This window comes from Antennarius striatus, chromosome 9 (assembly GCF_040054535.1).
Source record: "Antennarius striatus isolate MH-2024 chromosome 9, ASM4005453v1, whole genome shotgun sequence".
NCBI classification, from domain to species: domain Eukaryota; kingdom Metazoa; phylum Chordata; class Actinopteri; order Lophiiformes; family Antennariidae; genus Antennarius; species Antennarius striatus.
The window spans coordinates 19,525,908-19,547,187 of record NC_090784.1 but is presented as its reverse complement, the minus strand read 5'-3'; the positions used below and the strand labels follow the sequence as shown (position 1 = coordinate 19,547,187).

The 21,280-nt window shown below is 40.9% G+C and overlaps 2 protein-coding genes across 4 annotated transcripts; both read left to right on the top strand.

Moving 5' to 3' along the window:
* Positions 1–222: 222 nt before the first annotated feature.
* snip1 (Smad nuclear interacting protein) lies at positions 223–2,490 on the top strand. 2 transcript variants are annotated; one of them, XM_068324279.1, is made up of 5 exons: positions 223–241; positions 351–503; positions 767–884; positions 1,259–1,779; positions 1,894–2,490. In XM_068324279.1, the coding sequence occupies exons 2-5, from the start codon at positions 361–363 to the stop codon at positions 2,147–2,149; spliced, it is 1,038 nt and encodes a 345-aa protein (XP_068180380.1). In that variant the 5' UTR covers positions 223–241; positions 351–360; the 3' UTR covers positions 2,150–2,490. The 2 variants fall into 2 exon arrangements, with proteins under 2 accessions (XP_068180380.1, XP_068180379.1); XM_068324278.1 differs by having other exon boundaries at positions 223–248.
* A 331-nt stretch (positions 2,491–2,821) lies between these two features.
* si:ch211-1i11.3 (mitogen-activated protein kinase kinase kinase 5) lies at positions 2,822–17,976 on the top strand. 2 transcript variants are annotated; one of them, XM_068323849.1, is made up of 28 exons: positions 2,822–3,317; positions 3,439–3,578; positions 4,235–4,422; positions 4,515–4,683; positions 5,173–5,279; positions 5,419–5,589; positions 5,799–5,911; positions 6,075–6,234; positions 6,373–6,523; positions 6,660–6,764; positions 7,063–7,112; positions 7,666–7,761; positions 8,403–8,487; positions 8,897–9,030; positions 9,618–9,745; positions 10,413–10,549; positions 10,679–10,784; positions 10,900–11,057; positions 11,255–11,441; positions 11,629–11,794; positions 12,079–12,244; positions 12,838–13,023; positions 13,124–13,229; positions 13,351–13,582; positions 13,665–13,777; positions 14,653–14,750; positions 14,829–14,905; positions 15,096–17,976. In XM_068323849.1, exons 1-28 carry the CDS (start codon positions 2,927–2,929, stop codon positions 15,190–15,192), a joined length of 4,017 nt encoding a protein of 1,338 aa, XP_068179950.1. In that variant the 5' UTR covers positions 2,822–2,926; the 3' UTR covers positions 15,193–17,976. The 2 variants fall into 2 exon arrangements, with proteins under 2 accessions (XP_068179950.1, XP_068179949.1); XM_068323848.1 differs by having other exon boundaries at positions 5,149–5,279.
* Positions 17,977–21,280: the final 3,304 nt, after the last annotated feature.

The following is a 21,280-nucleotide window of genomic DNA, read 5'->3' as shown; positions in this document are numbered from 1 at the left end:
AGAAAACAGCAATATACACAAAATAATTGTAAAAATTAACAACAGAATACAATGATAGTTAAGTAAACGGCATTATTAAAACTAAATTAAGTAAAATAACAGACAAAACAAAAAACATTTTTAAAAAGATGGGAGCAAACACGTGTAGTGATTCCTGACACCGTCCGGTCGGAACTAAACGACGTGGCTCCTTGCATACCGACGTACATTCTCGGCGGACCAGAGGAACCGGAAGTGCGAAGTTTGTGGTCGCTACACTTTTTTTAGTTTGCCTTTGTTTTTACGTGTGATTGTGGTGACGACGATGCGTTTTTAGTTACTAATCCGTTTCAATCGTTCATTTATTACAGATAAAGTACAATGACCAAAGAAAAGCGACACAGGCGAAGGGAATCCCCGGAGCGAGACGTCAAGATAAAGCAGGAGAAACTGAGCCCTGTTAGGCCACAGACATCACGCCACTCGAGGTCGAGATCCAACAGTCCACAGAGGAAAACGAGCAGGTAAACCAACACGGCGTTGATCGTCATCACGATTTAACTTACTTATGTCATTTGTAATTTTTTTTGCTTTTATTAGATGTGACCCAATCGTTTAATGGCGAGTCAATATTGACGCTAACCAAAAATGCAGTTCAGCGTTTGTTGGTTAACCCCCTAACAAACATGACATTGTCATGTTCTGTTACGTAATGTTATTGTAAGTGTTTAAAAGTTACATAAGAATCTGTTTATGCTGTCCGTCTAACTGTGTTGTCGACTGCCAGAACGAGGGACCGCTCACAAGGCAGAAGAGAGAAATCTCCCGCCAGACGAGGCAGTCGATCGCCCAGGAACAGAAGGAGTCGTAGTCCCCATCGTGGAGCTGATGTCAAAGTAAAGAAGGTGATTAGGTTTTGTATTATGGATAAAATCAGCAAATCTATATGTAAATTAGTAACTGGAAGAATGAAAACGACAAGTGTCTACAGAGTGATTCAGTGTTTCCCTCTGGCTTGTCGTTTTTTACAGTTTTACTTGGATTATAATAATCATTTTTGCTTTATATGGTTGAATCAGGCTTTAAAATGTCATAAGGCCATAATGAGGTATTTTAAATGAGACAATTGAAATAGTACAAAAAATAATGTAATACAGTACCAGTAATAATATGATGTGGAAAATCAAGCTTCACAATTTTATGGATGTCACTTAGTTTTCTACCTGTAAGCAGATCAAGGTCTGTTTATTTACCTTTCATCCCACCAAATGTCTCACAGGAGCGAGAGGCTCATCGAGCCAGTAGTGATGAGCGTAGGAGAAGAAACGGCCAGCCAGAAGAGAGGCGTAGCAGATGGGAATCTGACAGACCGCAGGAGAGAGACCACAGTAGAGAGAGACACAGAGAACGAGACGCACTTGCCTCCCAAGAAGCAGAAAGACGGCAGCATGACGAGCGGCGCAGGGAAAACCGACAGCAGCGTGAGCAAAGCCAGGAAGAAGATTTTGGACACACAAGTGACCCTCCTGCTGAGAAAGAGCAGCCCAACTTTGGACTCTCAGGAGCATTAACAGAAGATACAAACACATTCCGGGGAGTGGTGATAAAGTACAACGAGCCTCCCGAGGCTCGCATTCCCAAGCGCAGGTGGAGGCTTTATCCTTTTAAGAATGATGAACCTCTTCCAGTCATGTATATTCACAGACAGAGTGCCTATTTGTTGGGGCGACAGCGAAGAATTGCTGACATCCCCATCGATCACCCATCTTGCTCCAAGCAACATGCAGTATTCCAGTATAGGTAAGAGTATCTGTGATGCTTCTAGAAATCTAAAAATACAGTCTCTATAAGTTACAAAAACTCTACTTCCTGTTGAGTTAATACATGTCTGCCTTTCTTTCCGCATTGCTCCAGACTGGTGGAGTTTACGCGTGCAGACGGCAGCCTTGGCCGCAGGGTAAGGCCTTACATCATCGATCTGGCGTCTGGCAACGGCACTTACCTGAACAACCAGCGCATAGAACCCCAGCGCTATTATGAGCTCAAAGAAAAGGACGTTATTAAGTTTGGCTTCAGCAGCCGAGAATATGTGCTGCTGCACGAGTTTTCAGACACAACAGAGGTGGACGCCAAGAAGGAAGAGGAAGAAGATGAGGGTCTCGATGAGTGATTTGTTTCCATAAACTTTATTTTCAGATTCAATCAGGTTAGATGACATCATCGTCAAGTTTTATTTGCTAGATCCTTCTGCGGGGATATGGAACAAATAATGGAACAAGGCTGGTTTGTATATTCTGTAATTTCAAAACTATTTGCTTAAACCTGCCACAATTGTCTCAAAAGACTTGCTATTCTCAGGTTGATTGTTTTATGTCTTTGTAATGCATGGCTGATCTCACATCTGACAGTGCTCACAGGAAGAAAATAAAGTGCTTAGTGCCAGATGATAGCTCGCCTAAGTGTAACAGCTCATTATAAAATATGTTCTGTAAATAAAGTCAGTGGAAAATTTGTTTGTCTGAAGAGTTTTTAATGTAGGGCTTGGAATTTTTATTATAATCTGTACTAAAATATATTTGTGCAAAATGAACGTTTATACGCATGTTATTTTCTGTACACCTTTTTCCTATTGTATTTATTTCATCCAGGAAGTTAAGTAATTACAATAAAGTGACTTTAAACGGTGGGACAAACTAACCGTATTTAATTTTTAACATTCGGATCAGTTTCCTTATTGCTTATGTGTTGGCGGTAATGGTTTTCCACAGCAGAGGTCATGCGAGAGTCTGAGTGGGATCCGGTGTCACTCTCAGAACGAACGGGCGGAGCAGGGCGGGTCGAGCGGAGAAGAGTGACGACTGTTTGTAGGTATGGAGAGTGATCCGAGGCGGTGACGCACCTGGGGGAATTTGGAGAATAAGCAACAGTAGATTTCCGTTTGTAATGAATGTCCCGACGGAAGAGATGCATTAAAGTTCCGGCTGCGGAATACTGCAAAAACATGTTCACGACGGAGCGCAGGAGAATGAGCCTGCATGAGCTGAGGAGGAAAGATCCGGTGCGGGTGTTAGCTGGAAGTTTTTGGCAGGAGCCTTCGGTGATTGAGCTGAGCTCCAGCGGTCCGGGCAAACAGATCGTCTCCCCGCGGAGCCGCACCAGACCGGTGACCGTGGCGTACATCGTCAACGAGGACGCGTCGGTGCCGCTGTCCGAGGAGAACCTGTCCCTGAAATGTGTGAAGGAAGCTTGCGCGGACGCACACGCCGTTTTCCAAACCATTCCATTTGAGAGAATATCCCTGGGCACAACAGACATCCTGGATAACTTCTACAATGCAGGCAAGTGCAGACAGGCCGACTGGAGTAAATGCAAATGTGGATGAAACGCACGCACAACGACACTGTCTACGCGTAAATTTACCCAATCTCTGAAATGTTGCCCCCCCACACACACTTACAGACGTCGCGGTGGTCGAGATGAGCGACTCTTTCTGCCAGCCGTCTCTCTTCTATCACCTGGGAGTGAGAGAAAGTTTCAGCATGACGAACAACATCATCCTATACTGTTACAAGCAAGATAGTGACATACAGGCTGTCAAGGTAAACCACACGATCCGTAGCATGTGAAATAGAAAAAAGTTAACTATGTCTAACAATGCACCCCCCCAAATAAAGTATGAACAGTGTACCAGCAGAATCATACACAGAAGATAATATTCTGTTATTCACTTTTGATAAAAAAGTGAACAATAGTATGATACTAATATAATGGTATTATAATATAAATATTATAACATTATGTAATAATATTAAAATAGTATGTAATAATATTAAAATATTATGTAATAATAATCATTATAATAACAATGCTTCAGATTAAATTGAGGTAAATAAATGTCTCAATTTAATCTGAACCAAAATCCAGAAAACCCACTGAAAAGGAAACAGGATTTCTCAGGTGACGCAACTTTGATGCAATAAGTGATGAGTGTCATTGTTTACAACAGTCATCCCCCCCCCCCTCCTGGATTTACGCAACATCTGAATGATGTCATCATGTGGGATGGCGACCCGCTCCTCAACGCCATGGGTTTTTGCACTAATTTCTAAGCAGTGATGCGATTTGATTAGAAGAATGTTTGAAAAGCAAAAAATTAGTTCACCAGGATACTTCAAATGTAAACATCTGGTTGATGATGCTCCTGATTCCCTGTGATACCTCGCCTTGTAACTTAGCTTATCTTGTCTTCCCACAGGAACAATGTGGAAGTTACACGTTCATCCCTTACATGGTGTCACCCCAGGGCAAAGTGTTTGCCTGTGACGGTGCCATGATGACTGGTATCAAAGAACTGATGCAGCCCAGCTTCCAGCTGGAGCCCCTGCTGACCCTGCTGGTAGAACGCCTGGTGCACCTGCTGAACAATGTCCACATTCAGTCCAGGTCAGGCTTTAGGGCCGGACATTATCATCTCTGTTTACACATGCGTTGGCTTATGTTAACTCCCAGTACACCCTCGTGTTTGACGCCAACAGTGAGTACTTCCGGGAGTCGGTCAGGAATGACATTCGTTTGGCGCGGGAACGCTTCAGCGGTAAAGACCTGAGCGACGAGTTGGGCCGCATCCAGAAGCGCCTGGACAGCGTGGAGCTGCTGACCCCTGACATTGTCATGAACCTGCTGCTGTCCTACAGGGACATTCAGGTGTGTGTGCATGTGAGGAAATGCCTCTGTTATAGTAGCTGTTATTGTTATTGCGGCTGCACATGTCTGTGTCCTTGTTCGACCAGCCAACGTAGAGGACCTCCCACCTTAATGCTTGGACCTGCTCGTGGTTTCTGCCTGTTAAAATGCAGTTGTTCGTCACCACTGTCTCTAAGTTGTTGCTAAAAAGGACGGTCTAGGTCGGCTCTTGGGAATTTCATCCTTGTGTTTCATGTTTACTATGGAGTATACCTGTGTTATTTCACAATAATAACTTTATCACGGGTAGTCTAACGCCTAAGTCAGTCCAGGCACAGGAGATCATAGCTGTTAGTTATTAAGTCATTATCAGTTCAGCAATACTGATGTCTTTTTTTCAGGGAAATCCAAGGATTCTATGTATTTCATGATTGCTGAATAATCTACTACTATTTTTCTGTGCTTTATTGATTCATGTTCTGTTAGATTTCTTGCCATTTATTTTCTCAGGACTATGATTCAATCATCAAATTGGTGGAGACCCTGGACAACCTGCCCATGTGTTTGATAACAGGACATCAGAATATCAAGTTTCATCACATATTTGCTTTAAACAGGTGTGCTTTAGAAACAGTCTCCATCTTAATAGCTGCAATCTGTTTCTGCTCTGTTATTTGTCTCTTTATGTATACACAACACACAAAGAGCTTTGTCATAGCTCATTGCTGCTGATGTCATCCATTCTCCCCATATCAGGAGAAATCTCCCTGGAGATCGTGCAAAGGCTTTGGACTTGATTCTACCCATAGTGGAGTCAGGGGGAAAAGTGGCGTCGGACTTCTTCTGCCTTTGTGGACGGATCTACAAAGACATGTTCATGAGCTCTGAGTTCACTGATCAGCGCAGCAGAGACCAGGCCTGCTACTGGTACAACCACTTTGTGTTGACGAGAAAGGTGGCATTCGACTGTCTTTTTCACTTTTTATTTTGTACCGCAGTTTGCCATTAATAGTCTCATCGTCTTTTTTTTGGATTAATGCTGCTTGTGCATGTTGAAGTTTATGGGTTTGTCTTCATCCCGCCATCTGTTAATGCTCCAGTTTAATCGACCAGTGGTCTTATCTATTATTTGTCAGGTACGGAAAAGGTTTTGAGACGGAGCCAACTCTTCACTCAGCCATCAACAACGTGGTCCTCCTGATGGCAGCTGGCCATGAATTTGAAACTTCCATTGAACTGCGTAAAATTGGTGCTTAATGCTTTTATACTTTCCCACATTCAGTGTCAAACTGATTCTTACACATTACACACATCGAGTTGTGTTGACGTTAACAAGGAAGGCCAACGTTGTGGTGTGTTTTTAGTATAAACTTCACAGTTTGTTATTTTGCTGTCTGTCGTTTGGCGGTCAGGTGTGACTCTGAGCACGCTGCTCGGAAGAAAGGGCAGTTTGGAGAAGATGAAGGCCTACTGGGATGTGGGCTTCTATCTGGGTGCAAACATCTTGGCTAACGAACACAGGAAAGTGATCGAGGCATCTGAGAAACTCTACAGGCTCAAGGCTCCCATCTGGTGAGGGATCACACCGATCAAGATCTTTTATTGGTCGTCTGGATGCAGTTTAGTTCAGATTTCTTACTTTGATTTCAAGTTTTGATCAGAAAACATTGGGACATCCCAGTCTAATATTGACCTGTCTGTTTCTGTCAGGTACGTGGCGTCCATCATGGAGACGTTCATCCTCTATCGACAGTTTGCTAAGCAGCCTGAGGTGAAATCTCCTAAACAGCAAATCATGGACTTTTGGATGGAGCTTCTTCTACAGACCTGTAAACCCACAGTCTCCACAGATCACTGCCCGGTAAGACGGCACTAATAACCCGACTCATAAACATACATGTATCTGTTGATTCTGTTCATTTTAATCTGAAGATCAACACACACTCCTGCAGTGGAGGGATACAGTCAGGACTTCCTGTTTGAACTGTGCTTTCCAGGTTCTCATTATGGAACCCAGCAAAGTCCTCCAACCAGCTGTTGTCTGCGTCAGCGAGGAGGATGACAGTCGTACTGTTCAGTTGAAGCACGTCACAACCTTAAAGGTATGCACCCCCTCAGTTCCTCCAGCCACACAGTCATCTTTATGCATTATATGTAACTACCATATGTACAGAAAGCTGAATAAGTTGCTTAAAGAGGATAAAATCCAACATTCTCACAGTTGTCATTCATGGAAGAGTAAATGTTTACTCTAGTGATTGTGTCGGTAGCACATCTTCACTTCCCTGAGGCCTCGTGTCGACGTCATACATGCAGATAAATGCATGCCTGTATGTTAAGTGGAGCTCATTGTGGATCACAACTGTCCTTATCAATTGTTTTAATTCCCCTATTCTGCAGAAAGGCTTACACCAGTGGACTTTCCCGGCCTCTGCAATCCGTGGTGTGAGGTAAAGTGCTGCAAAGCATGTGCTAACATCTCAAATATCTGCTCTCAGTTCTGGGTGTGGTCGCGCCTGCAGGCAAAGCCAAAGGAGCCAAAATATACAGCTTGTCTGGGAAACCTTGGCTGTTTGTCACATTTTAAGCTGGATTTTTGTCTTTTTCCCTTTTTTTTTGCTGATGCGTCTCTGGCATCTCGTCAGGATTGAGACAGTCTAGGTTTTTGCCTGCAGTTTTTCCAGTTCCCGTTTTTCTCAGACTGTAGTGTATTATGATCCAGGGGGGAAAAACATTTCATTCACTGGTGCAGATGCTTACTGTTCGTCTGCCTTTACTGAATAAATCAATTTTCCCATGTGCCCTATTAGTGTTGTGCAAACATTAACACAGCATCTGTGTAACAAACACTGAGGTTGACTTGTGTATTAACATGTGTGTTAACAGAAATTTATTTGAAAGAAGTTTGAAACACTTCTGCCATTTCTAATCAGGCACACAAGGGAACTATTTAAAGGTATAAAAGACATAAAATCCTAATTTCCTCCCACCCCTCCTCTTAAGTGCTTCAAAGATCGATGAGCGGAGCTGCTTCCTGTATGTCCACTACAACTCAGATGACTTTCAGCTCTGCTTCCCCTCTGAACTTCACTGTAAAGGGTGAGTGAGTCATGTGTTTGACAGATCTGTAACTGAAATCTGCGCTACTTCCTCAATAAAATGGACAGGAACTGTATTTATGGAGTTCAAAACACTTCAAAAGAACAATATGTTTCCTAATATGAAATGCTGGTCACGAGGAGCTGTAGACCTTTTATTGGAGCGGCAGTGGCTCAGTGGTAGAGCAGGTCGTCCAGTGATTGTAAGATCAACGGTTCGATTCCTGCTCCCACTCCCCTAGGCACCTATTGTTGTGTCCTTGAACAAGACACTTTACCCTCCTTGCCTCCAGTGAGGCACTCACTGGTGTGTGAATATGTGCGATTGTATCGGTGGTGGTCAGAGGGTCCATAGGCACGGATTGGCTGTGGCTACATACAGTACATTGCTTACCATCACCAAGTACGAATGAGTAGTGAAAGAATAATGGATCCAGTGTCAAGCATCTTTGAGTGTCCAGAAAAGTGTGATATAAATATAATCCATTATTATTATTATTATTACTACATATTATATTAGACCCAATGTGTATTGCTTCTTTGCTTGGGCTATGTTTTATTTTGTTTTGTTTTTGCACTGTATGGGATTTAACAGTAACTCTGAATCTATGTTCACTTTTCCTTTCTCTGTTCTCTCACTAGTTTCTGTGAGCTGGTGAACTCTCTGCTTCAGCAGGCTAAAGACTCTATTCTGGACCTGAACCATCTTACAGAAGGAATATTAGAGGTGGGTCACTGAATGACCTGGAATAGGTGATGCATGTCTCAACAAGTGGAAAAAAAGATAACATTCCTTTTGCATTCCACATATTTTTGTTTGTGTGTGTGTGTGTGTGTACTAGACTGCAATTAATTGTGAATTACTTGTTTAAAAATGTATAAAAGTACTAAAAATATATGTATGTCTTTATGTGTGTGCATGTGTGTATGTGTTTTATTATTATTTTTTATTTATATATTCAATTTTTTTTTTCACATTTTCCTGTAACTAGATAAGTAAACTTATATTGTTGTCATCTGAACCAACACCTGCATTTGCTGCATCTGCTTCCGGTTGCTTATGGAAGTCCTCTGATGCTCCTACATCAGTTTATGCATTCACATCCATCCATTCTGTCCCTAACTGCTTTTACCAGTACGTCTATGAGACGAATGAAAATGGCGACAAGGTGGTTCTGGGTAAAGGGACGTACGGTGTGGTGTACGCTGGAAGGGATCTGAGCAACCAAGTGCGCATTGCCATCAAGGAAATCCCAGAGAAGGACAGCACGTATGATAAAACACCTCTCGCACACATTTTTGTCTCAGTTATCCCCAACTAGGAGACACAAATCCGCAGTGTTTTTTTTTTTTTCTACGACACCCTTAGTGGGAACAGATTTTTGCAGAGGATGCTCCCTGCTCTGGATCTCTAGTGCTCATAGGAAACTTGAAGGAGACGAATGATTGTTTATGCTTTCTCTCATCGTGCATTATTGTGCACAAAGTGCTTAGGTTAGCACAGCAGTGTTGTGAAAATAAAGAATGCCATCAAGAGAAATGTGATATTTAAATCACTGTTTCTCGTTTGCCAAAACCCTGTAATTCAGACACCCAGCTCAGCGTATTTCTATGACATGCTGTATTTATTCTCTGCCGCAAAAATTGGAAATAGCACTTCAGATTAGTGGTCTTGATGATGCATATATAAAGTAACAGAATAAAGAACATCCTGACAGCGAGAGGAAAACAGTTCTAGTGTGGCACAAAACCTAATGTGAAGATGATTTAATCCCTTGAAATTGGAGTGAAACAATTAATCTCCTTGACCAAAATGCAAATGTGATCATCAAACATTTATTCCTTTGTGTCTCCCAGGTATTCCCAGCCGCTACACGAGGAGATAGCGCTACACAAGAGGCTAAAACATAGGAATATTGTCCAGTACCTGGGCTCCGTCAGTCAGGATGGTTACATCAAGATCTTCATGGAGGAAGTACCGGGAGGTAAAGTGAAAGCTTCAAAGAATAAACCGGTGTGATGTTTCCCAGCTAGGCCTGAACATATGTATTGAAAAATGTAGTACGAAGATTTAAATATCTCAGATGTGACAGAAAAAAAAATTACATCTTGCCGTATGCAAATTTGAAATCATTGCATGTAAATTCAACATTTTGCATGAATCAAAAAAAAAATATCCAGATTTATTCTCATGAATTTTTCGTAAATTCACATCTGCTTATACAGTTACTGATGCCTTTTTACTTTGTACAGAGACCCACATTAATGCAAAAGTGTTACTTGGCTCTCATGTAATATAGAAACTATGGCATGACACCAGAATAAACTTTCAGAGGATTATTGGGTCATGAAAATCCACCTTTGCTTCCTGGAATAGCCAACATAAGAGCTCAGCTTCAGCTTATATGAGTACTTACTTCTTCCTCTGTCTGTTTTCTTTTTTAGATAATGATACCTTTATTAAGCATTAAGGAAGTCGGTGGTTATGTAATTGACTGTATAACATTTCCTGGATGCCAGTATGATACAGTGTATAGGAATGATGCTCATCTCTACCTTCATTCACATGTCAAAAAAAAGAAAAGAATTCACAGCAGGATTCTGGTCTTGAAAATGAGTCGGATGAATCCCTTTGTATATTCTTGTTTGTAGGAAGTTTATCCTCCCTCCTACGCTCGAAATGGGGTCCTTTGAAAGACAACGAAGCCACCATCATCTTCTACACAAAACAGATCCTGGAGGGGCTCAAATACCTTCATGACAATCAGATAGTCCACAGAGACATTAAGGTGAATGACAAATCTTTGGAATAAGTTTCAATTCAGTTATTTTCATAGAATAAGAGTCTAGAATAATTTCATCCTGACTTTTTGATAAAATAAGGTTATCCTTAGTGTGTATCGTGTGTGCATGTGCAGGGTGACAATGTACTGATCAACACCTACAGTGGAGTCTTGAAGATCTCTGACTTTGGAACCTCCAAACGGTTAGCAGGGATCAACCCCTGCACTGAGACATTTGCTGGTAAGTTCATTATAACTGTAGATTTAACCATGATTTATAATGATCAGCTTTATTTTGTTTTATTCATGAACCGACTGAAGAATTTAATGGTTGCTGTGATGATTGTTTTCAATAGGAACCCTCCAGTACATGGCCCCAGAGATTATAGACCAGGGCCCGCGGGGTTATGGGAAGGCAGCTGATATCTGGTCTCTAGGGTGCACAATTATAGAAATGGCCACAGGCAAAACACCCTTCCATGAGTTAGGAAGCCCTCAGGCAGCCATGTACAAGGTGAGTAAGAGAAAGCAGTGACTAAAGTAGATGTGTAGGCTTGCATAGGTGTATCTTTGATAAAAATATTCATAAGCTGTACTTCTAAATATGGTTGATATTCACCTTTATCATCATAATTGTAAGCATCAGTGGTTTGTTGAATTTGTTAAAATGAACCGTCTTTGTCAGTAACTTTTAAATGAAATCCCATCAAGGTTGGCATGTTCAAGATCCACCCTAAGGTTCCAGAGTGCATGTCAGACTCAGCAAAGGTCTTCATCATGAAGTGCTTCACACCAAACCCAGACGACAGAGCCACGGCCACAGAGCTGCTAGCGGACACTTTCCTCAGGTCGTCCTCCAGGAGGAAGAACAAGGTCCTGCAGGAGCCAGAACCTGCAGGCGAGTCTTCACATCACTTTCTCCATTCAATCCTCCTCAGACAGATCATTCAAGTCTCTTCCTATTCCCATGTTAAAACCCTCTTTTTTATTGCTCATTTTGGTGGGCATTGACATTCTGAAACCTACTAAATGTCACTGATTTTGAACAATAGCATACTTAACCACAACCGCTCTGGGGTTTACAGCTGATTATCAACGCAGCCTGTCTGTTCCGATCTCTATCCTGGTGGAGGACACCGATTCATACTCGGACTCAATTGACCTGTTCAGTTCCCTGGACTTCAGGAGGCACCAGTCCGCTCAGAGGGCAGATGAAATCTCAGAGAGCCCACCCACCATCAGCTTCCTGTCGTGAGTTAAAGTGCCACTCAACAGAATATGAAGGCTTTATACATCAAACCTGATTCTAAAGGATCTTACGTCAGTAGAAAACCATACTGAGGTTTCAGTCAGGCCTGGTGCATCCTGTGCAGCTATTAAAAAAAGATGTGATGCCACTGACTAATGCTAACCATGTATTTAGAATATCTTCTACATCACACATGAATTATTGACATCCATACACTACTTAAGGTACTTTAACTTCATCTGGGGAATGTGTGTGATTGACTTCTTCATTACCCACTATTGTCTAGTATCCCAGAGGATTCTCCATCAGAAATGTGCAGTCCAGCCTCAACAGAAGAGAATATTGGTCTTTTTATGCTGAGGAAGGACAGTGAGAGGAGACACACGTTGCACCGAGTCCTCACCGAATACATTGATCTTGTCGTGATAAATATACAAGAATCTGTTCCTCAGGTGGGTGAAAATGTGACTTCAAACTACACCTGAAATCAACAAGTTAAATCTGATTCTATTAATGCTTGAAATTTGTCAAACATTGTATAATAATAATAATAATAATAATAATAATAATAATAATAGAAATAATAATAATAATAATAATAATAAATCTTTATTGTCCACCGGGGTGGAAATCATCTTTGGCTCACCAAAGATGAATTTGTGTATGTTATTGTGGTTTTGGCTGCCAGCCATGTGTTACATCACTGAACGAAAAGACGCCATATGGCGTCTTTGGCAGTTAATGTGTTAAAAAGGACAATATACCGTCTATATAAATAAGTATATCATTTTTTATCCTGATGAATGCACATGCACACTTTTGTCTGGAGTTTGTGTAAAGAATAACCCATTGAAACAAAAGGGATTGGAGAATTTATATAAATGGTTATAATTTTACATAGTTTTACAGCTAAACATGTTGAATCTTTCCCCTCTTAACTTGGAAAATTATTTGTTTTTCATTCCAAATGAAGAAGCCTAATATGAGATCAGTAAGTCTAAGCAGGAACAATGGAATTACTGGATCCTTTGCTTTCTTTTAAAAGCCTGCTGACGGATCATCACTGACCGCAGACCACATCACTGAGCTCATTAGCTGCTTGCGAGACAACATCCGCTCCCCAGACAGGAAGCAGCTGACCAGTGGCCTACTGGAACTTCGGGCCAAACTTCTTTCCACTTCAGTATCTCTGAACAACCTGCAGGTGGTGCTGTTCAGCTTCCAAGATGCAGTAAGTTACCTCAGAGCACAATGACAACACTTCTGCTTGTCAAGAGCTTGCTGGGAATTTTTTTTCTACACTATCATGATAAAATCTACGCTGTACGCAGGTGAAGAAGGTTTTGAGGCAGCAGCAGGTGAAGCCTCACTGGATGTTTGCTCTGGACAATCTGCTGAGACAGGCGGTCCAGGACGCCATCACAGTGCTTCTACCAGGTAGAACCTCATCTTCATCAAGTTCAACAGTTCAGATTAAATCTATGAGAAGAATGTGCGGTGATTCCTGTTGTGTATTCATTCTCTCATCGATACCACTGCGCTCATTTCTGCCTCTTAGAGCTAAAGCTCCAGCTGCAGTCCTCCTTTGAGATGGAAGACAGCATTCCTGAGGATCCCATCAGCCCAGACACTCCTGTCCCCGACCAGCAGGTGCCTCCAGCAGACAGGCTGACAACAACCGCACAGGAAATGCCTCCTGCAACCGGCCCCAACTACCCCGTAGACCTCTTCTTCAACACCAGCTGTCCCCTCAGTGACAAACTGAGAGACCTACGCCTTGAGACCAGAGTGTAGGATTCAGTGTTTCATTTATCACGCTTCAATTTATGTTTGATATTTCCTGATGAGTCATGGACTGAGTTTGCATTTCAGACTGCTGAGTCAGCTGAATGAGAAAGAGAAAGAGTATCAGGAGCTGCTGAGGAACTGTGTCCAGAGGAAACAACAGCAGATAGATGCACTGAGGAAATCAGCAGCCGCTGATGGTACTTTTTTTTCAACCCAGCAATTTGAAATGTGCATGTGCATAAAAACAGTATAACCTCATCAAGACAAGCTGCTGTCATTTCAGATAAATTTGAGATGAATTGTTAAAGAAAGTATCAAATACAGCAAGAGGATGTTTAAAATTAATTTTCAAGTCAGCCACATTGAGTTGGCATCGATTGTATGTAACATACACTGTGGTTTCCTAAGGAATGGTGGCTAGGGAGATAAAAATGTGGAACTTTATATGGAAAAAAAGGTTGTTTTTTTTAATTTATCCACTCAGTATCCCATATTTTGAATCAAAAGTGAGTTCAAGTCTTCTAAAACAAAAGTTTTTCTGCCAGTGGTTGCGATATTTTGTCCCACATGATGTTCCAAGATCGTTACACAAATATTGAAGAATATTTGTATATTCTGGAATATTCACTGGTTGATAAGTAATATTTTTGTTTGATAATAACGTGTTGTTAGCCAATAACGTGTGGCACCATTTAACAGAGTTTAACAAGTAGGCTGGTAATTAATCACACAAGCTGCAGCATGACCAGTATTGCATTAAGGGACCAGTGCAGCATGAGGTTGAGATTCTCATTACTGTTTCCTCACACTTTGAGCAGTGGGTTCCTACCACGCCTCAGCTTCAGGCACCGGATTTCTGTCTGACTGGTTTGCATTGGAGGCGTGGGCAATCATATCATCTGCTCATGTGCTCTAACTTGACTTTTATTTGGATAATGATTATACCGTTGGCCTGCAGAGACACGCTAAGCTTCTTTTTTTTTTTAATTGTGTGTGACATCAACACCACGAGATAGAGCATGTGTGTAACGCACAAGACTGCTTGAATATTTTTAATCTCTGACCATTATAGATGGTGGATTGGCCTGTCAGACAAACTCTAATCCAGAAGCCAAGGCTTTGGCGCAGTGGCTCAAGACCATCCCTGTGGACGAGGACACTGTTGATAAGGTAAACTGAAAGTCTTAGGTTAGGTGTAGCACTTATCTATCCCGCGTGAATCCACACCTGTGTCCTCCTGTTTTCTAGTTGGTGTCTCATCAGTTCACCTTGGACTGTCTCCTCTACATGGCCTCCAGAGATGACTTGATGTACTGTGGACTAAGGTGAGCTATCTTCACGCTTCACCCTTTTCAACATCTGTCCATACAGATACATACAGAGAAATCCCCCTCGGAGATGGTGATACAGAAAAGAGGCGGTCTACCTCGTTAGCTTGCATTTCATCAAAACGGCAGTTTTTTGACGTATCCAGTTTGTAATCATGTAAGAATCTGTACAAACCCGTTGTTTCAGAGGTGGCATGCTGTGTCGGATCTGGGCAGCCATCACATCTCGCAGGAAGGAAAGGCTCAGCACACACAATGAGGACAGCGAGGATACTCCTCTTTAACGGCTCCTGATGTTGTGCAACAAGAGACAGATTTATCAGATTCACAGATTCATTAACAGGCTGGTCCTGGTGATTCTTACAAAGCAAAGAAATGGAGAAAATATCTGAAGCAAATTAGATTTTGATGACCAACTGTGACAGTATTTTTTTAAGGATGACGACCACTTCTTGCAGTTGTTTTTTGTTTTTTCTTACAAGTTGCAAACAACTTGGATCTTGGCAAGTGGAACATTGAAGCCCCCATCAAAAATGGAAATTATCGATTTTCCCTCAAGCAAACAATGTTAGTGCTTTTGAATGTTCCGTGCTGATGCTGTTTTACCGTTAGCAGGACTTGAGCTATTAAAGAAAAACGATGCAAGAATTTATATTGCAGCATCTCAGCATCTTCAGAATACAAATTGCTCACCGGTGCCTCCATCAATATCCTTATCAATCTTTTTTCCAAGCTACCTTCTTCTTTTAGCTTCTACGAGATGAAGAGACATAATATGTGGTGCGACTTGTAATGCACATTATCACCATACATGTTTTATGGGAAGTCCATTGAAGTGAAATAAAGCAGGAAGACATTTGAGAAACAGGGTAGGAATGATGCTTGTGATGAAAGGTCATAGGCAAAATAATTTTAATATTTTTTTATTTGTATAATGCTGCTTTAAGAGCTTACTCTATTTACAAGAAAGGTTTCAGCATTCTGGGGAAAAACATGGTATTATTTTTGTATTCTTTTTTGCATCGTATCTTGTTGAAACTCACGAGATTAAAAAAAACTCCAAAAAACCAGTCTGTCTTATCTTTATGCGTTCATGTGTTCATGGCCATGAAGAACCTTTTCGTAGAGGAGTGACATAGGCTGGCATAAGTGATGAAACGGCAGTCTTAAAATTCCACATGTGTTCCATGTCTGTTTTCACAATGTTTATCTCCATAGTAACAGCAACTGCATGTCTGTGTGTTGTTCCTATGGTACACCAGGCATGTGATTCCATTTGTTTGCAATGACTTGTTCATGGCTTTGATTTAAAGAACCTGTTGGAACAATAATTTCAAAGGTTATGCTCCTTTACATGAACATCAGTGACAAAATGTCCCATGTTTGCAGAAAATTTAAACATTTATCATATATCTGGTGCTCCTCAGCCTAAAATAAGCTACAGACCACACTCAACAAAAGTTAATTCTTACTCCAAAATAAAGAAAAATTACACTGGACAGCACTGTCGATACCACCACAAGATTTATTTTGTACACATTTTCATTAGTTTGTATTTTCTATTTCAGATAATTTATTTTAAGTGTATCCTCCTTTGTGCACATTAGTAGAAATAAGCCTTGTGATACAAAAAAACAGGATTGTGGGTTAGGAGAATGCAATATTTACATTCCTCTAGTTTTAGAACATGTCAGAGAAATCCGGGGAGGATAAGGAAATCCCAATCGTACTGCTTTTTTTCCCCCTGTTTTGTCTGGAGTTCTAGATAAGCCACTGATATGAAATAAATGACTGCGGTAAGGGGGTTTTAGCAGGGTCTTGGGGGATTGAGGACATCACACTGGGAGGCCCACAACCTGAGGGATTAGAGAACTCACCCCTCATCCTTTCTAGGATCTCCCCATGGGCCATCCTGGACTCAACACGTACCAGCATGCATGTTAAAAGCCTCATTTGACCGCATCCTGCAGGAAAAGAAAATTATATCAGTGCAGCTGCAACATGAATCACATTTACATAGTTTCTGCTCTGAAGAGTTACGTCACTGGTGTTGAATCTACCACCATTTCAAAAGCTTGTTAAATACCAATTCATCACTTTTTTTTTTAACCACATTGCTCACTAACAAGCTGTTACTGGGTTCTATAACGTGTGCACCCACAAGCAAACATGCCTGTAGGTGTGTGCATAAATTTACCACATGCACAAACTTTTCAGGTCAGCTCTGCATCATTATTTCCTTTCCTCTCCACTGATTTTTTTTTATTAAAAGGCAATAGACTAACACAATAAAATGACACCAGAATATGAGCACCTTCCTGAGCAGTGATGACACTTCTCTATTTCATATGTGTGTTCTTATCGCAAAATCTTGTGTTTATGTACATACTGTGATTTCCATTCATGCATTTGTATTTCCACTGATAGACATGTACTGTATTTAATTTCCACAGCCCTCAGTGAAAGGTATCATTTTAGAAGGAATTAACCGCAGGTCAACAACATGATGCTGTCTTTTCTGCCCCACTCTGGTTAATTTAGGAACATAATGGTATATTTGCTATATATATACTTGCTATATCTAAATATACTACAAGCCTAACAGAAGCTTAAAGAGCGGACCAGACAAAACACTTACGCTAGTGATGAAAGCTGCGGTGGTTGTAACAGGGCACTGGTATTCGGGTGCTGGTATTCCGAGACATATAGATTTAATCCTAGCTATAATCCAGGGAGTTGAATTAAAACAACTAATCGTGCGTGTGTATGTGTGTGTGTGTGTGTGGGGGGGGTAGCTTCCCTGAGGCTTGACCTCAAGACCTTTCACCCTTTGTTTATCTATTTCTTTTGTGACACCCTGAAGGCCAACCATCCATATGATAGTGGATCAATGATTTCTTTTACAGAGGAGTGACCCTTTGGCCTTTTATGAGTAATTATTTTTTCAAAGGCAACAAAAGATTTTTTTTTTAAATTGGCACTAATGTCTTTAATTCGAAAATACAGTGTAATTTAAAGGATAATGTATAAAATCTTGTAATTTCTAATAAAACAAATATATGCATTTACTGTTTTTATTTCACATTCTGTTTTCTTGTTTGAAGAAGCACAAGTAATGGGTGGATGTTAATCCATTTATTATACCCATAAAATCTAATGAGCTTCTACGCAACTTCCTCAGTACTTTGTTAACATGTAATTGTGCAATGAAGACGTTGAACCCTGCATTGTCAACATAAGCATGTTAACACACTGACCACAGCATTAAGCTCTATTAGCACAGCCTCAGCAGCTAAAGTTGTTGTCTTGTATTTCTGCTTTCATTCACTCTTTCTCCATTATTTTCCTGAAACACACTTGCTAAATTCTCTTTTGAACAGCACAACACACACTTCAGTTAAATGGATTGCTCAAGAGGCGTCTGAGCAGGACTGCTTCTGGTACTCTCTTCACGAACCAGTTTAACCTCATGGAAACTCTGGCTGTTTTACCTAAAGTTTCCCTCCTCACTAAGAAAGCTAAAGGTCAATGGATGGTGCTCCCAGCCTCTCATTCACATTTTTTCTTGTCTCTGCTATTTTCCTTCATCTCTTCCTCTCTCTCTCTCTCTCCTCACGGTGGTTGTCATGGAAATGAAAGCACAGGGGAGGGAGGATTTTCTATTATTGAAGCAGTTGTGGGATTGGTAGTGGGCTGGCAGTGCAGTATGGTGAAATGGAGCGATTCATGCACTCATACACAGAGAGTGAGCAGTGGAGCAGAAAGGTGGTGGTGGGGTAGGGTGGGGAGGGGATTGGGGTGAGAGAGAGCGAGACGGTGAAAAGGAGAATAGAGAGGGGCCCCAGGGGTGAGTGGAGAGAGGAGCCAACTCCACGTGTTTTGGCCCTGCTTCTAACTGATAGCACGTTTCCATTGGCCATTACGTCATGGTCTCTGCCAGGCGCTCTGCTGTTGGAGACATACTGCACTGGAATCTCATTCCACTTTCAGAGAATGGCAGAATGACCCCCTGGTAATGTCACCTGTTGTGAAGAAAGGAAGATCATTACAAGCTGGTTTCATGAGCAGTGGTGGGATTTCCTACCATCTGTGTTGGAGGCAAAATAGAACACCATTCAAGGTTAATTTAATTCAAAAGTATGATTATATGAAGGAAAATCTGTTGGTTATTTATTGTTTTAACTACACTTGCAGATGCGGTTTCTCAAAAATAAGTACAGATTATACTTCACAGTGTCTTAATTTGGTGAATATCAGTGATTATTTGTTTTGGAGGGTTTGTCATTTATAGAAGTAGGACTCCATTGATGGCACATATGTAGGTCAGTGTTTTAGGATCTTATATTTTTGGAACTTGACCCACATTAGGGATGGGTCAAGTGCATCGAGTAAGTTGGACATTAAATTTACGATACATTGAGACTCTGGCCCACAATGAGACACAAATACAGAAGATTCTGACCAAACAGTGCTCTTTTTCCCAGCACCCTAGAGAGAAACACAAAGCAACAGGGAACTCTCCCACACCCTGCCTCTCCCACTTCTCTTTCTATGCATGCACACATATTTTGCCAGTGTGACATGTGATGTAGTGTCTGATTAAATCACACCCTAGGAAACAAAAGAAAACATGGCTGTAATTTATCTGAATTCTTCAGACCCCCTACAGGTGCAGGTGACCTTCGACCCAACTGAACTGAGGCGGTGGTGTGGTTAACTGCAAAAGAGATGCGTTATTCAGTTTAAATGCTGGTAACAGTGACACCATTTGGATGTTATGTGCAACACTGACATTGCTAAATGCCACAACTTGAATAGTTAGCACTTGTGTAACCAAGTATTATTTATCATGTTTTAGCGCTACATCCATCATAATTAATGAGCCTCATACCAAATGCCATTTGCACAAGGCACATATAGTCTTCTCAGTAGTCTATAATACAGACTCAGTCCATATTCTCTGAGGACATTCTAGACATTCCTGCTATTGTTGCTTCATCAGGATGAGGGTTACCCTTGCTATTCACAAGTTGTAACCCCTAGAATGACTGGTGGTGCTAATTGTGACCACATTCCTATTTCTTTTGCAATAGTGATGGTGCAAAAATGCTTTCATTTTTGCACCATCACTTTTTTGCACCTCTTCACAGAGAGGTGCAAGAATACTTTTTGAACATTCTGAGAATAGTGTCTGCATGTAGCTCACAGTGATTAATAGTGGGATTTTTGCTTACTTCTTTGGGATCAGAACATTTTGTGTGTATACCCATGTTTGAATGGGTACAGTCTGCAATGGCCTTCACTGCTGAATCTATCATGGTATGAATATATAAAACTGCCGTAACATTAGACATGACAGTATCCCTAAGCTGTACAGAATTTGTTTTTCTGAGGATTGAGATACTTCAGTACAATTATTTCATTTCACTGCATATATAGTATATGTTCGTTGCCACAACCATTGCACCATTGAACGGAATGTTTCACAGCCATTAATCAAATAAGGCACAACCGCAATGTCAGTTCCACTAACAATTAAGTTATACAATCCCATAGCTATATTCATAATTATAGCTTCACTCTGTGCTAATCAGCCTTGTCAAAATTTAAATTGGTTGGTTAACTTGGTTTACTCCAAATACCATCCCCATTAACCATTAGACACAATTTAATGTTCTGCTAGGTTTTGTTTATTAACGATACCAAATTATAGTATGCTAGGATGCAAGTAAAATGATCAGTCACCATGAACAGCTTTACTTGTTCTTATTACATTAGCATATAGTATTTAGTTCAAAATAAATGCACTGTCAGTCACATTTGTCACATTCTATAGATTCCTGAGGATGAATGCAGAGTGGCTAGTAGTTGTGGCATGATGTGATGAGTCATATTAGTTTGTTTGGAGTGTCTTTTCTCATAATTTAAAACTTAGAAAAGAATGATCATCACTTCTTCCACCATAACAGACACTGGATGAGTATATTCACACGGGGAAAAAATGCTGTCTGGATGCTGCAATAAAGTGATCATCAAAAAAAAGTATGCTTTGTGATTCCCCGTCATGTCTCCCCGTTGGTTCGCTGTTCAATAAAATACTGAAAGAGGTGCAAAGATAAGGAGACATGACATTATAGACAATTATCTTGACAATTATCTTTACTTAGATAAGTGCTGATCAACTGCTCTTTCCCATTGGTGTTTAACTGGGTCTGTTACAAGCAATGAACTCCTTTTACCTGTTCCTGTTTCCTTTTATGCTTTTAGCTTATGTTGTCTTTCAATTTCCTGATGTAATCACATCTTTACAGTCAGAATGTTTTTTCCCCATTCATTTAATCTATGTGTTTGCTGTCAACAGTTTTTAATTCA

Bases quoted from the DNA above. Each gene is read 5' to 3' on its own strand.
- si:ch211-1i11.3 (XM_068323848.1), top strand. From the start codon at position 2,927: ATGTCCCGACGGAAGAGATGCATTAAAGTTCCGGCTGCGGAATACTGC. The intron at 5,590-5,798 runs GTACAACCACTT...ATTATTTGTCAG, and splicing joins AGAGACCAGGCCTGCTACTG to GTACGGAAAAGGTTTTGAGA. The intron at 5,912-6,074 runs GTGCTTAATGCT...TTTGGCGGTCAG, and splicing joins CATTGAACTGCGTAAAATTG to GTGTGACTCTGAGCACGCTG.
- snip1 (XM_068324279.1), top strand. From the start codon at position 361: ATGACCAAAGAAAAGCGACACAGGCGAAGGGAATCCCCGGAGCGAGAC. The intron at 504-766 runs GTAAACCAACAC...GTCGACTGCCAG, and splicing joins CCACAGAGGAAAACGAGCAG to AACGAGGGACCGCTCACAAG. The intron at 1,780-1,893 runs GTAAGAGTATCT...GCATTGCTCCAG, and splicing joins CATGCAGTATTCCAGTATAG to ACTGGTGGAGTTTACGCGTG.